This window comes from Camelus dromedarius, chromosome 24, assembly GCF_036321535.1.
Source record: "Camelus dromedarius isolate mCamDro1 chromosome 24, mCamDro1.pat, whole genome shotgun sequence".
NCBI lineage: Eukaryota > Metazoa > Chordata > Mammalia > Artiodactyla > Camelidae > Camelus > Camelus dromedarius.
In genome coordinates, this window is record NC_087459.1 from 12,004,450 (window position 1) to 12,020,878 (window position 16,429).

The 16,429-nt window shown below is 39.0% G+C and overlaps 1 protein-coding gene across 5 annotated transcripts in view; it reads right to left on the minus strand.

The window, feature by feature from the left end:
* Positions 1-1,122: 1,122 nt before the first annotated feature.
* Positions 1,123-16,429, minus strand: part of LOC116150815 (putative coiled-coil domain-containing protein 144B) — a 45,898-nt gene continuing 30,591 nt past the window's right edge. For 4 of the 5 annotated variants that reach the window (XM_064478454.1, XM_064478455.1, XM_064478453.1 and 1 more), the window contains 5 exons: positions 15,315-15,827; positions 13,721-13,873; positions 6,977-7,339; positions 6,201-6,396; positions 1,123-4,609 (listed from right to left, as the gene is read on the minus strand). In XM_064478454.1, the coding sequence (XP_064334524.1) occupies positions 7,232-7,339; positions 13,721-13,873; positions 15,315-15,827 (774 nt within the window). In that variant the 3' untranslated portion in view covers positions 1,123-4,609; positions 6,201-6,396; positions 6,977-7,231. The remainder of the gene's footprint in view (positions 4,610-6,200; positions 6,397-6,976; positions 7,340-13,720; positions 13,874-15,314; positions 15,828-16,429) is intronic. The other variant, XM_064478456.1, reaches the window with a different exon arrangement.

Here is a 16,429-nt window from a genome sequence, read left to right on the forward strand (position 1 = left end):
TCTTATGAGCACAAAGAGTTTCAACAATTCATGTTTCACACTGAATGCATTACGTTGTCGTTCTTAGAAAAATTACCCTTTATAAAAGTTTAGTTTTTTTAACGTTAATGGATTTTTCCTTAAAATGAGCTTTCCATTCCTGCACTTTTAGAAAACTAAGATTTTAAGGTCTGTTCTATGCTAATGTTTTTAGTACAGAATCGTAGATACACAAAATGAAGAAAGGGGTTCTGTTATAATGTCAAGCGAAAATTCTACTGCAAACAAGTTAAATGTATTTTGCTCTCTGTAGATGACTAAAATATTTGTCAGAAAACCTGCTTGAAGAAAAGAAAAGGAGAGGCTAGTGCCAGTTTTCAAAGTTGGTTTCTGATTCACAACTTCCTAGAGTTAGAAACAAGGAAAACAATACCTAATTCTTTAACTGTAACTTTGTTTCCATTCTAGAAACTAGGGCCAACTTTTTGAAACTTGACTTAATTAGCTACGTATTTAATTATGAAATGTGTGGGGACACTTCAGACTTCAAGTGTCCCCATCTAGAGTGTTCTTTTAAAAATCTTTCTTATAAAAGTCACCCGCTCACTAAACAGGGTCTAAAATAGTACATGAACATAATAAACACTGTGGTGATAACAGCGACACGAGAGCCCAGGACTTTGTAAATGTTAGGTGCAAAGACAAGATTTTTGGCTACCGTTTGCCAATATTTTCAGAGCCTGTTTTCCATAACATTGTCTGACAAGAGCATTCTAGAGAGGCCTTATGCCATCAACAACGTGACAACAGTGCCAGTGAAGTGAAAAACGCCTAGCAGATGAAGGGAAAAGCCTTTACTGAAATAAATTCATATAACCATTAATAAACACTATGCAAAATGTAGATCACACTTTTACATGAGTTGAATGTGAGATTACTATCTTTTCCTCTGCAAAGCTATTTTCCTAAATAGGTACTTCTGGGACCTTTATGTTTATTTCTAGGTGAGGACCCCCATGTCCAGATGGTGGAAGTGGTCTGAAGTCCAACATTAATAAGGAGAAGGCACCTGCAGTTTTACTTAAACTTTTCCATTTAACAAAAACACAGAAAGGTGAGAAAATCATACACAGGAAGACAATGTATCAGCAAGATTTAATTCTAATGATTTTTAATTAGGAGGATTCTCTCATAACTGGCAGTTCGCAGACTATGTCCCATAGAAATGGAAGGTCCCACTGGGGACACTGCAGGATTGAGGTCAAAACTGAGGTCACAGGCTGGAAGATAATGCTGCCCTCTCTTTCTGAGATCAATTTGATAAAAACACACTTGCCAACACGTATACACACACGTTCATTTCCGAAGTGAATATATTTTCAGATTATTGATACTTTTAAGTTCAAACTTGGTATCATTCTTACTTTAAATGTTATAAAAATAAGTACAATTCCAGAAATGTAATAAAACCAAGGCATTTAACCACTCTCATTCATTATCCTGTTGTAAATAGGTTAACGTATGAAGGAAATGACACTTGTCAGTTTGTAACTATTAAATACATGTATTTTGCTGCAGAGGAAAGAAATGAGAAAGAATTTGTTGATCAAGGAGCTAAAAAATTAAGTCCAGAAAAAAAAGTGAATGAAAGAAAAAGAACTGGAAGAAGTTGAGTGATCGTCTTTCAAAAGATAACGTGCTTCCTCATTTGTCCATTCAGACAAAATGAAATGAGGGCAGGAGGGAGTCCTCAGAGTAGAGAACTGATACCAGAAACAAGGTTACTAAACTCTGTCTCCACCTTATGAGAAGTGAGCTTAACTACTGTGATAGTTTGATTAGAATTAAAATTCTGAGTGGATGTGCCCTGCCTTGGAAGCCTACTTTTAAAAGAAACGTGACCAAGATACTGCTGAGACGCAGTGCTGTGTCATGTAAAAAGTTAAAGTCTTAGGAATATTAATCGTTTTAGCTCTGGTGCATTGGTATAATCCCATTTAGAAAAAGGGCTGCTACACTGAATGGACATTTGAGAAATTTAAAAATTATTTAAATAAATCATTAGAAAACGTTTCAAAGTGTAATACACCAAAAGTCCAAAATCAATCAGTGTAAAATTTAGTCTTCCTATTTCAAATAGATTTGAAGGACATTTATTAACTATTTTGGCCATGCTTCATGTTAGGCACACCAATACTTAAAAACTCTTGAACATAAAAAAGTCTTTAAAACAGAGAGATTTTGCCTGTTATAATATTGTCTGGAATCAATTTTTAAGTTTTCAGTTCTCAGAAAAAATTCTATGTGCAAGAAAATCTAACAGCGATGTATCTGCTCAGGCTAATTTTAACTTTTTGTATTTTATAGTAATAAAGTTAAGTAACACAATTGAGTAAAACTGTAAAATTGCTTCTGACATGTAGGACAAAACATCCCAGAAATAAACTAGAATGTGAAATCTGAGGGTAAAAATTAGCAAAACAGATAAGGGGTCCATCTGTTACCACTACAACGATGTCAAGGGACAAGGCTATACTTCATGCAGCAGTAAGAGAGGCAATAAACCCAAGTGTTACGAACTGGAAAAAGCTTGCTTCGACAACCAGCGCGACTGAAATCACAGACTTAGAACAACACTTCTGTCAAGCTAGAAAAAAATGTGGAGCAAGCTGGAACTTCACAGTAGGAACAGACCAAAATGTTAAAACCTTGCAAATAAAGGAGAATGTTAAAGTCAATCCCAATGTCGTTTTGAACATTTTGCTTTCTAGAACCATAGCTGAAAAGCTGTGCAAGTCTGTTGTTTTGTTAAGCCCCATGCAAAACCCATCCCTTCCTGTCATTAAAATGACAGTATGTTCACACCTCTCATAGCATTACTTTATGTTTTCCCAGCAGAAATAATTACATCCCTAGCAATTCCAGAAGGCACCTTCTTTCTCTAAGTCTGACTAAGAAATCTGTAAACAGTAACTGTACAATAGCTCCTGTGAAGCACCCTGTAGTGCTGAGGAAGCCGGGTCTCTGCACCCGGACAGAGCGGGGCTTGTTAATCTCCCTGCTAAATCTAGCGTGATTTGGCCCCACGGCCCCACAGAAGAACTACGTGTGCCTTGGAAGTACAACACTGAGTTTAAAATAAGTTATTTTCCAGTGTACTTACAAGTACTAAAAAATAGACACCTCTTTCCTCCAAAAACATTAAAGGAAGGAACTGTCCTCAGGAGCTTTCTCTCGCATTGCTTTTGCACTCACACTCACCATCATCCTGTAAATGACACACTGGCGATTTTTTGGTGACAACTAATGAAAACATTTCGAGTTTGCATCATGCTTAGCCGCTGACAGAAGTGTTAGCCATGCGTTTTTTTTTAACACCACGCAGTCTGGTTTCATGACTCTGAAGCACTTAGACTCGATTTACCCACAACACTGTCTACGAAACCTGAGCTTTTTTCTTCTTCGATTTATTATGACATGAAGCCAAGTGAGAAGAAACAGGTTGGGGCCTCACTTAACAAGGGCCTGTGCTACCTTTCTCTACATCAAGAAGATCATGAAAACACCATCAAACCATAAGCCAATGCGCACCGCTTTAAATGGCTATTTTAACAACGATACACAATGAAAACTGGTTGTAATTTAAAGACTCCCTATTGTTGCCACCTCGGTATTCCTACAGGTGAGGGCAAGGCAGAGACATAAGCGAACTTCATTTTAAAATTTTAAATACTTGCTATACTTGACTACATATTTAGAAATGTTCTACAACTGCTCAGTAAGACATTTTATAACAATTAAAATAACAATGCTATAAGTAAAATAGCAATTAAGGATGTACTCTTACAGAAGAAAATGATAAAAATTTTAAACTTAAAAACAGAACTTAATGTTTTTAGTGTTACAAGTTTATTGAATTCATAAAAAGAATTTATCTTGGATCCCTTTAAATAAAAAACACCTGTATGTGGTTAAGTATCTCGATGCCAATCATTTACTTATGCTTAGGGGCAGAAAAACTGGGGTGCAGGCAAACTTGAAAATACTGTGAACCAATGCCAAGCCGAAATCAATCAGAAACTAAGCCAAACATTGGAAAGTGTATCTCTAGTTATTAGGCAATAATACTTAATTTCTAAAATAGAATTTAAAATGGAGCTTTTGAAGAAATTTAAAATTTGTCAGTTTAGTTGCATTGATTGAATAAAGTTAATGACAGGTATCTTGAAAATTACAAGTCCAGGGACTTTAAAAAACTATAAAGTTTCTGTCTCCTTTCTTTATTAGCACAATTAATTATGGCTTTTACTTAGTGTGCAGAAGTCAAATAAACAACTCAGAATTTCATCAAATTAAAAACAAGAATTATATCAGAAATCTGAAACCCAAGGGAAAAAAGATAATATAACTAATCGTGAACAAGTGACCGCCCGTGCTAGTTGAAGGGTCTGAAAAATTCCTGAAGTTCCTTCTTCGAGTAACATTCCTTTTGGGCTCTACACTAGTAGTAGAACTTTCAGCAGAAGGCGGTCCGTCAACAGGCCTTGCAGGAACAAAGCCGAGGAAAGAACTCTTGTGCTGTTTCTCCAGCTGCAGTTTAGTGTTCATCTCTGCCAGCCTCTCATTAGCCCTGCGGGGATTGCAAAACACACATTTCATTCATTTCATTTTCTCCCTAAGTGATGTGTATTTTTAAAGTTGCTGTAATAGTAAACAGATTGTCCCATTAAACTGTGTTTTGACACCAAAAAATACATCAGCGCAGACCTACTGTAAACAATTACAGTTTAAAACTGTCCTAAAGAAGGATGTTCGGGCCTGGGGGGGCCGTTAACTAACAAGTACTTCAAAGTGGGGAGAGTCAGAGATGGAGACGCCCCCACAGAGGATCCCCGCTGCCTTCTGCACTGGCTGCATCTAGACATACTCACCCTCAGTAAACCAGTTTAGAAATAAAAAATAAACCATCCCTCAAAGCCACTTTCAAGCATTTGCTTTCACCCCCCTTATATACACATTTCACTCATTACCTGGGAGAAATTAAGCATGTAGCACTGAGGAACAGTTTAGAGCCACCACCTCTAGGGGGGCACCAGGTGGCACAGCCCACGGTGGGAAAGAACTACGACAGCGCCAGGGGCAATTTCAAGTGTCCCCCAATTTCCCAAAGCTCACTTTGTTACTTTGCTTTTACCAGAGGCCTACATCAACACCTGTTTTCCATAACTAAAAAAATCTCAAGCGCATTTTCACTTTTATGAAAAGAAAGCAAAAAGCCAGAATAGCACTGGGTGCTTGTCTTAGCCCAAGCCATCAGAGGGGCAACGAGCACCCCGAGTAGCGAGAGGGGCCCCACCGAGCTCCTTCCCCAGAACCACACTCAGTATCCCGGCATCACGCCGCCACAGCTTTGGACTGTGTCTGTGAGCACCTGTGCTTTATGCATATTTCTTTTATGCACCCACCAGCAAGTTGTGTCCTAAGGTAACTGCCTCTTTGCTTTACACCGACAACTTTCATAGGAACACTCTACTTTTGGATAGCGGAGAGACCTGTAGCTTATAACACTGTTATTCAGGCACCGGAGGTGGGCCCTGCCCTTTCTGTCTTCCACACACCCCCTCGGGCAGGCCACCATATTCTTTTTAGCCACTTTGTGAACCACTGTACTGCCCTTCACCCCATGTTAATTTCCCCCTTTCCCAAGCATGCCTTTACGTAGCGGAGACAAACTTAGAAGGATACAGTACTTCGTCTCACGGTGCCCACTAGTGGTGACACCAAATATCACAATCAAGAAAGTAAATTCACCAAACACCAGAATGGGGCCCCTTGGCTTTAAGTTGTACTCTTCCAAAACACAGTTAATTTTAAACTCATTAACATTTCTATTTCTGGGAATTCCAGCTAGAAATTTTGTGATAATATGGCTGTCTAAATTACAAAGTTTGCAAAACCCCTAGCTTAAAGACTAGATCAGGTTAAATATATGCAAATACAAAAAATAAAGTCATGTAAAAGCAACAAAAGGCAGTGAGATGCAAACTGCCCTGGACTGACATTTTAAGGAGAGTTCATTTACTAACACCATTTCCCAAAATTACACTATCTAGTTAGCTCTCACTTGCTACTCACCTCATGCACTTGGCTCAATAAAAATTATGCCTAAGAGGCAAATTAATGACCTAGATTATTTTCTATAATGCTACGTTTTCACTTACGAGTTTAGTTGACTTGCCAATGACATTCTATTTTCTAGCTCTTCCAGGTACAGTTGTCTGTATTTTTCCAATTCTTTTTCATTAGAAAAGTAAAACTTTTCAGTTCAGTTTCCAGATCTTTAACTTTGTATTCCATTTGACTTACTGAAGCACATTTATACTCTCTTAATGAGTTTTCTTGAGATGCTGCTTGTGCCTAGAGCAAATTAAAAGGATACAATTTTAAAAATACTTATAACCTGAGTAATTACAGTATATTTGTTCCTTTTAGTTTTCAGTCAGTGATTCAGAGAGCAATTTTAAGTTTGAAGAAAAGCTGAACTTTAAAATACTTATCATCAATGTCAAGTGAATTAAATCTGAATTACGAATTTAAAGTTGAATCACTCTTATATTAGTACTCGTGTAATGTGATAGTTTAAAGAATGATAGGATCAATTTAAAATTTTAAAACTTGAACAATACAACCTAAGAGTAATCCAAGAGTGTGGCACAGTATTTCCATCACAATATATACTTTTCCTCCTAGTAGTCTTGATTTACACCAATCGGTGTAAATTAAAATGATTCTCTAGTGACAATTGTTCTGGAAGATCAATCTAATGATAGTAATGATGGAAACTGAATTATTTAAAGGGAGTAACAAATGCGGCCTTCCTTCCAGAAATCTACAAAACAAACTGCTATATGGGAAGCTGAGGAAAGACAAAATGTACACATCTGAAATCTAATTCTCAGCAAAGTGAGTTAGAGCACGTTACAGATCAACGCTTCACCTGTACAAACTGGCTGATTTCTTTCAATTTTTGTGGTACATCCTGTCTTGCTCTCGCTTCAGTCTCCCGGTTGTACTGCACGACTTGACTGAGTTCTTTCCATTTTTCTGCTACATCCCGTCTTGCTCACTCTTCAGTCTCCCGTTTGTACTGCTCTACTGGACTGTGTTCCACTGTGTTCATTTCTAGGTGACGTCTGAGGTTTACTACTTCTTCTTCCAACTTCTTCTTCTCCTCTAGTGTGTCACATTTCTTTTACAATTCTTTCATAGATAATAACTCCTTTAGAAAAAGTTGAGTTTCTGCACTCAGATGGAGAAGTACTGAAGATGTAGATTCCACTTTTGTTGGAGGATCAGCATTCTGCATGAAGAAGATAACACTGTTTGGTAATGAGGTTAGCAGACCAAGAACAGCCTAACTCTAACCCAGCATCAAAGGTTGAAATAAATTCAGTTACAATAAAATGGTATCTGCCTTGTGGAATGGAGAAACTCAAATTACCCAGAAAATCAAGAAAGAAGTTCAAACCACCATGAGTCACGAAAATATACTGTTCACTGTTGTCATCTTTGTTATACATTTGTGCTTGATTTTACACTCTTATTTTTCTGTAATTGTTTCATGTCTTTCCTACATAAAAAGGTGACTATAAGGCACCTCTTAGTGGAAAGTCTCTTACCCCTTCCTCCCCCAAGTCTTAACTCTCCATGGTTTTTAATTTTAGGGAGATCATATTGAGTTACTTAGGGCTGGATTAATAAATGTCTCCCAAAACAAGACTGTGAAAAAAATGCAATTAATACATCTCACAAATATGGGTTCTAATGCCATAAGCCTTTCTCTGAACTACAAATATTTTATGCTAGTTTGAATTGCATTCCAAGGAGCAATGAATGATTCGCAGGGTTAAGGAGAAATCCATCTCCAACTGTAGTGGTTTAGTAAGGTGATCCATACATTTTTCTAAACAAACAAACAAACAAACAAACAAACAAAAAAGCCTTAATTCTTGTAATCCTTTGTGGCTCTCCGCAAAACAAGGGAACATACTCAACAAAAACAAACAAAACAACTTGCTGGAATTTCAGTGACACGGACTTGGGAAGAACCACTTTCCTTCAGATAGAAGGATTATTTGCTAAGACAAGGCAGGCGGAGGTGGTGGTTGTAAAACATCTCTACAAATTCCTTGACACTTCCCCTATGAAATTCCCTCCCCTGAAGTATGTACTGGCCTCAGTCAACTGGTTTCTAGGGGACAGAATGTGGGGGCACTGCTGTGTGATTTCTAAGGCTAAATAGCTTCCGACTTTCACTCCATAGGAATGCTCACCCTTAGAACCCAGCCACCACGTTGTGAAGCCCAGGCCACCTACTGAGTCTTTGTACATGCAGCTGTCCCAGCTGATGACCCCAGGGAGTGTCCTTAACCAAAGCCAGCTCCAACTTCCAGGTGTGAGCAGGAACAAGCCTTTAGATTATTCTAGTGCCCGCTTGATGCCAAGTGGAGAAGAAATGAGCTGGCTCCACTGAGCCTTGTCTAAACACGGGTTTGTGAACCAAGCAAATGCTGTTCTGAGTCACCAGGCTTTGAGGCAGTTTATTATATAAATTATTAGCAATAAATAACTGGCACAGATATTGATATTAAAAATGGGGCACAGCCATTAAAAAAGAACCCAAAATGTGGGGATGCCTTTGAACCTGGAGGTAGGTGAAACCTGAACAGATGTAGAGAAGAGTAGGAGTGAAAATCCAAAGTGTCCACGAGACTGTGAGTGGAAGCCTGAGGGCCCTTGAAGGGCTGAGAGTGAAGGCTTCTAGGCCAGGGAAGAAAATGACACTGAAGCCGGAGGAAACGGGACTCTTGCCACCTAACAGCTGAAAGTAAAATTGACCAGAGAAATAAGCTAAAACAAACAAAAAGATTATTAAATATAAAGGAACTAGGACTCACTGGGTTCAAGTATCTGTATCCTATTTAAAGCATCTCCATGTGCCCAACTGTCACATAATGGGTAAGCAGAGAAATGGCTTCCGGGCTAAGATCCAATCTAGGGTGCTGCCAGGAAAACAGTCTAAAGATGAAGCCAAGACTTTGTTAAGACCTTGGAAAGATTTAAGGTGCTGCCTCAAATTCCTTTAAAGATCTTAAAAGCATAAGAATTTTAAAGGCATGGTCCCACAACAGCTTCACAGAAAGCCCAAGGTGAAGACTTTATCTCAAAAAGACGTGAGAGTAGCTTTTCCAATGGCATGAACCCCAGTAAAATTCACAGGAAACTCAGTTTTAAGGAGAACTGTGGTAGCAAAAACACTGCTTGCTAGCTTGGACTGAAAGAGACAGACAGTGCAAAACGGGAAGAGGCCTTTGGGTTTTTCTTAGAAGGTCTACAAGGAGGAAGCTGGCTTGAGAGAACTACTCAGCTGCAAACACAGGTCACTGCTCATGAAAGGGACAGAACAAAGAGCTCAGAGAGGGCAGCGAAGGAGAACCCCTCCCAGGGTTGGGACTAAGTCCTAATCAAAGGGCGAGCATCAGGCTGCGTTTCAGAACTGTTACGGGCCAGTGTGCCTCCCATCTTCCATCTGTGAGTGAGGGAGTCCTTAGCAGTTCAGCAGAATGTCGGGTGTGTGGCGGTAAATAACCCGTGTCTCCTTATCCTCAAGCCTCAGCACTGAGAGGAGTGTACCCAAGAGGCTGTACTCCAGAAACCACGCCCAGGAACCTCACCCCACCTGAATCTGGTGAAGATGGTAAAGTCAGACCCTGGACTGGAGCCTGAGCCTAACACCACAGCGACCGAGACCTGCTGGGGGACTGAGTGGGGATAAGTGTATTTCTCACATGGAAGCAGTAAGAAAACATTGTGGCTAATGAGTAATTATGCTGGTTTTTGAATGTCTCCATAAATTTTCAAAATTAATTCCATAAAAAAGGTAGACTATGGGCCAACCTTAAGTGCCCTGCTCCTAAAGAACAGCAAACGGTGAAAGGGGCACCGAGGGAACTGCAGGGCAGGTTTGAAAAGGCAGTTCAGCTTCTGCCTCGCTCTTAACCCTGGAACCCAGGCTCATGAGGGCAAGCTCAGGCCACAAAGACAGCTTAGGTGTTCCAGGGGAGGTGGCCCGCCTGCCTGCCCCACCAAAGCCACAGCCCACCACCAACATCAACCACCAGACATCAATGGATGAACCTTCAAGCGATTCCAGCCCCCGCCTTCCAGCTGCCCCACCTGAAGCTGAGAGGAACAGGGGCCGGCTGTCTTGGCCACACTTTTCCTAAGCGCAGGTTGTGAACAAAATAAATGCCTATTTAAGCCACTGAACTTTGGGGAGTTTGTTAAGCAAAAACAGATAAACAGAAAAGTGGGTGAAAAAAGATAATAAGAAATGTAACTTGAATATAGGAGAAATTGGTCTCCTATAAAGTGGAAAGTAACAAATGTTGAGATTAACTTATTAATGACAAAGTGCTGATGAGAAGTAGCAGATAGCTGAAAGAAAGACCTAAGAACTAGTGAGAAGGAAGGTACTTCAGAGTTCCCTCCAATTACAGCTTCTTACACATAGGCATGTATTTCACAATTTCCCCTCAACTTTGAGGATAAGGAAGACGGGTAAGCAAGGAGACATAGGATTTGAAGTCTAATAACTGAAGAACAACCAGAAATAGTTTACCAAAATCAGCCTTTTTACCTCATTTCAATTAACTGATCTTCTAAGAGACAGGCAGCTTTGAGAACTTATTAATCTAGCACTCACTCTTCACTTTCCTTTCCTCAGAGAGAAAATAAAATATTATGGAACCATAAATGTAGTGTCCTTTGGCAGTATTTAAATTAAATACAATTTTTCCTTTACCTTACTTAAAAGCTTGTTGGTAAGGGAAGGTAAGACTGTCTCAGCTTTATGTTGTAGCACAATGCTTCTCCATATCACACAGACTGGCTTTGAACTTTTGAAATTCAAATTACTGATCTGTTATCTGTTTCTGACAAACTGATTGAATATTATCTAGTATTTAACAGCTGTACTCTTAAAAATTTTCCTTGGATGGGATGAAATATTTATTTCATTAATTACGCATTAAGCTATAGAACACAGCTAGGCATCTCTCTTTTTAAGTAAAAGGAGGTAGACACAGGGAGCTGAGAATGCAGGATCTACACCAAGAACAAGATCGGCACCAGTGTTACACACACGAACCAAGCCAAAAGAGGACTTCATCATGAACCGTGAGATGATGGATTACAGAGGCTTCCAAAGAGGAAGGTTGAATTAATCTTCTCCACGCTTAATCTATTGCCTCTAGATAGTGAAATCTATGGACGAGTCTATGAATTATAATGAGTGCAACATAATGAAGTATATTGCAGGCTAAGTCAGCAGATCCCGTGACCATGATTTGATGGAAACTGGAGTGAAGTGGGAGGCACTGGGTGAGAAACTAAAGGTCTGAATGGGGGGGAGGAATGGACTTCATCTTTGAAAGCCTACTTTCTGTCATGTCACAGAGTCAGCAAGGCATAAGCTGGCCACAGGCCCCTTCAGGAAGCAGCAAATCTCCACAGAAGTAGTTACAGACATCCCACGACACTGACTTTTTATTACTATGTGAAACAACTGGTAATACGCAAGATGACTCGGAAACAGTTCTCATAACGTATGAATTGGTACTGGCATAGGACAGACATAGATGAATGCATCACCACTGAGAATCTAAAACAAACCCTCACATTTACGGTCAATTGATTTTCAATACTAGTGTCAAATAACTGAATGAGACAATAATAGTCTTTTCAACAAATGGTACTGGGACAACTGGATATCCACATGCAAAAGAACAAAATTCGACCTCTACCTCATACAATATATATAAAACTAACTCAAAATGAAAGAGCTGAAACTACAAAATTCTTAGAAGAGAACACAGGTGTGTGTCTTCATGACTGGACCTGGCACTTGTTTCTTAGGTAGGACAGTAAAAGACAGAAGTAGACTAACTGAACTTCATCAATGTTAAAAGCTTCTACTCTTCAAAAGACAACATCAAGAAGGTAAGAAGGCAAGCTGCTGAGCAGGAGAAAACACCTGAAAATCCTACATCTGATCAAAGACTTGCACCCAGGATACAAAAAGAACTCTTACAATTCAATCATAAAAAGACAATCCAATTCTAAAATGGGCAAAAACCTGAACAGACAGGTCTTCAAAGAAGATACACAAATGGATAAGCACATGAAAAGATCCCCAACATTCTCAGTCATCAGAAAAATGCAAACCAAAACCACAATGAGATGCCAGTTCACACCTACCAGGAGAGCTAATGACCAGTGCTGACAGAAATGCATAGAAATTGGGAGAATTACACACTTTGGATAAAAATGTTAAATGGTGCACCCACTCTGGAAAACAGTATGGCAGCTCCTCAAAAGGTAAAACACAGTTACCATATGACCCATATGACAGCATTTCCATTCTTAAGTCTGTTCCCCAAAGAAATGAAAACATGTTTACACCAAAACTTGCACAGAAATGTTCACAGCAGCATCATTAACAAGAGCCAAAAAGCAGAGGCAACCCAAAGGTCCATCAACTGGTGGATGGATAAACGGTTTAGCCCCACAACCGAGTACTGTTCGACAATAAACAGAAATGGAAATACTGACAAACGCTGTAACGTGGATGAACCTTGAAGACGTTTTGTCAAATGAAAAAAGCTAATCATGAAGGACCACACAGCATGTGATTCCACTCATGTGAAACACCCAGAACAGGCACATCTATAGAGACACAAGTCAGCCTGGTGGCTGCCGGGGGCTGATGGGGACGGGGGGCTGGGGGTGATGGCCAAGGGATGCAGGCTTTCTTTTTGGGGTGATGGGAATGTTCTAAAATTGATTGTGGTGACAGCTGCACATCTCTGAATATACTAGGAGATACTAACTATGCATCCTAAATGGGTGAATTACACGATACGTGAATTTTATTTTTATTTATTTATTTTTTTTGGTGGAGGGAAGCAATTAGGTTTTCCTTATTTATTTTTAGAGGACGTACAGGGGATCGAACCCAGGACCTTGTGTACGCTAAGCATGCACTCTACCACTTGAGTTATGCAATCCCCCCTATCATATGTGAATTATATCTCAATAAAGTTAAAAAAAAATCTAAAAGCAGGATCTAGACAATTTTCTTAATTCTCTATTTTGGGTGTACATTCATGATCTGAACTTCTCCATGCTTTGACAACATACGTAAAATGAAGAGAAAATGAAGGCGATACCTAACTCCAACTGGTTTGTATAATGACCTTTCTGCACAAGTTACTCTGAAATCCATGAAATAAATACACACAGATTCTATATCCATTCACAAAAGTGAAGATGCGACATGACAATTTTCTGGAACATGCCATGAAACATTATCCTCTGATTTTATCTAGCTTGCCTTATTGTGGTGAGAGATCACTAAAAAATACTGTTTAATAGGAAAAAAAGTTAACTTCCGTGAGGAAAGATGTGTAACTCTCAAATTCTCTAAGGGTAAATATTATAAGAAAACAACATATAAAGAAATGGCAGAATGAAAGTCAAAGTTTAAGAAAAAAGTACATCATAAAGATAATAAAAGTGTAATTATAATGAAGATACAAAAGAAAGCTGTCCCTGAAAAGCTAGCGTCCTGCAACACTCTGCGCTGCACATTCACGACCGACGTGCTGAATTTCATACATACTGGGCTCGCAGCTTGATGTGATTTCCTCTCTGAATCCTGTCTCTCATTTTCTGAATTAGTCTGATGATGTGCTGTCACCTCCAGGGAAGCTTCCAACATGGACACTTTCTTTTGGGTGTCAGTCAGCTCTTGTTGAAGCTGTCTCATACAGGCCTAAAGAGATAACTCTGTTACTGATTTTTAAGTCACCTTATCATTAAGTTACATTAATAATATGTAACTCCAACATATGGACTTTGAGAACTATCCCCACAGACATCAATTCACCTTCTTTTCCTCATAGGTACACATTCCTGTTTACCCAATTTCATTAAAGACACAGAAGGCATGACCCTCCTGCCTTATTGACAGTAAGTTAACTTAGACAATGGATGCAGCCCCACCAGCCATTCCCTGACCCCCCAGGAAATGGCCAAGCTTTACCCCCACTGAAGTCTCAAACAGAAACAGGTGTGTGGGTGGGATGAGTGGTGGTAAATTCCACACTGTGGAACATTCTCCCTCTTTCTCATTAGAGGCTTAAGTTCAGAGTTCTTCACATATTCAATCTGGTGTTTAAATTCTTCCAATAGACTCCTATCTCACAATAAAAATGAGGTTATTCCAATGGCCTTTGGGGACCTGAGACAACCTGGCATCCCTTGCCTCCTGGACTGCAGGTCCTACAGCTCCCCCACCCCTCCCACTCATTCCCTTCCTGCCACTCAAGACTCTGGCTGCTCCTCCTCAGTCTGAAAAGGGGACCCCAATGCCAAACTCGTACATCACAGAGTGCTCCAGTCCCTCTGGACTGGACAAACTTAGATCCAAATGACTAACTGAGCCTTGAAATGAGAATTGTGAGCACATTATTTGAAAAAATATTCAAAGTAAATTATAAATAGAACAGGGGAGACTAAGTCAAACACAGTTTGGCTAAAATTTACATTTGTCCCAAATTATGACTGAATGAAAAGTAGATGCCTTTAAGGAGTGGAGGTCATGACAATGCATGATTTGAGATGCAAATATCTCTAAATTTAATTCCAATTGACATGAATAAAAATAAAATATCAACTAAAAATATATGAAAAGCAACTGAATGAAAAGTACTGCAAGATACAGCATTTACACATCAGTTCATCTGGGAAATCTGGATTTGACTGTCAAGGTAATCCACACAATTGAATCTTTTCTCTCTCTTTTTTTTATTTGTTCACACAATTGAATCTTAATTTCAAAAATACTCATTTTAGGTCTGAGCATTTCATTTATCTGCTTCATCACGATACTAAAATGTGGTGACAGAACGATTAAAATGACTTGGGCACTATAAGAGTAAATTACTAAGACCTGTCTGTACCTATCAACAACTTACAGCTTAATCTCTTAGAAGTTCAGGTGACACGGCATCTTTACTCAAAGTAAAGCACCTCTCAGGTCTAATTTTTGTTTGCTGGATACAAGATATGCTTTCAGGCTGCTTTACAGTGTATATATTTATAGCCCACACATTTCTTATATTCAACTAGTTTCAACATTCAGCTTCCATCAGATACCTCTTTGAATTTTCTTTGAGGAACTCTGAAAATTACTTCCCTTTCTGGGTACTTACTTTCATTTCTGCTCTGTCAGTTACATGCTGATACAGTCTGTCCTTTAAACATTTGTATTCATTGACTAATTCCCTGTTTCCTTCCTCCAGCATCAGAACTCGTTTGCTCATGGCTTCAAGTTTTCCCATGTGATCCAGAAACGGCTCTGGGATATTAAGTATTGTCTTTTTGCTTTTGGCCTTATTTTGAGCAACTTCCAGTTGCTGTCGAAGCAACATGTTTTCACTTTCTAGTTCACATACTCTCTCCTCCAAGAATGCCTGCTTTACAATGTATTTGTTGACTTTCCCTTGTTTTCTCTGAGACAACGATTCAGTTTCCTTCTTTGAACACTGGGCTTGGCCTCGGTCTCTATGCACACATTCTAATACCAACGTCGTTGGTCTAAAAGCATATGTCCTGGGATGGAGCTCAATTTCTTGGCCACGGAATTGACTTCCAGCTTCAGGAAGTTGCTGAGGAAGCACCTCGCTGTTATCTTCTGGGTCAGACAGCTCAAAATCCATTGTGTCCTGTAAGTGAAACCCCTCATCTCTTACTCTTTGAACTGTACTCAATAAACTGACATATCATAATTTCCTTTGAAGTGAAAGACTAATCTCTAAGTTTATACAACAAAAAGTTTGCAATAACTGGGTATCCAACTGGAAGAACTTAAGGTGGATACAAATCTCAAACTTTAAACAAGCAGAAATCCCCAAAAGTTCAAAAATTTAATTAAAGATACTGAATCCATGAAAGTAAAAAAGAAACCACAAAAGGATGTTTACGAAGCTCAGAACTGGGAAGGCCTTTCTTTCTCTGAAATACAACAAACCCAAAAGGCTTAAAATAAGAAATGAATAAATCTGAAAACACTTAAAAATTATATCTGACATCTAACCTTTACAGCTACCCCCAAAGTAAGAGCCTTAGCTCTGTATATATTTGGACAGCTTAAATTTCCTAAAAAATTTTTTCCTGAAAATATTCCATGAATATTCTCCCTTTCTAACATTTTTAGACCGAATTATAAGAATTACATCTACAGATAAGTGATAAATCTAAGCACTGTACTAAGTACGTCTACAAACATGAGTTAACTCAGTTAGCTGTGACAATTCTGGAATAAAGG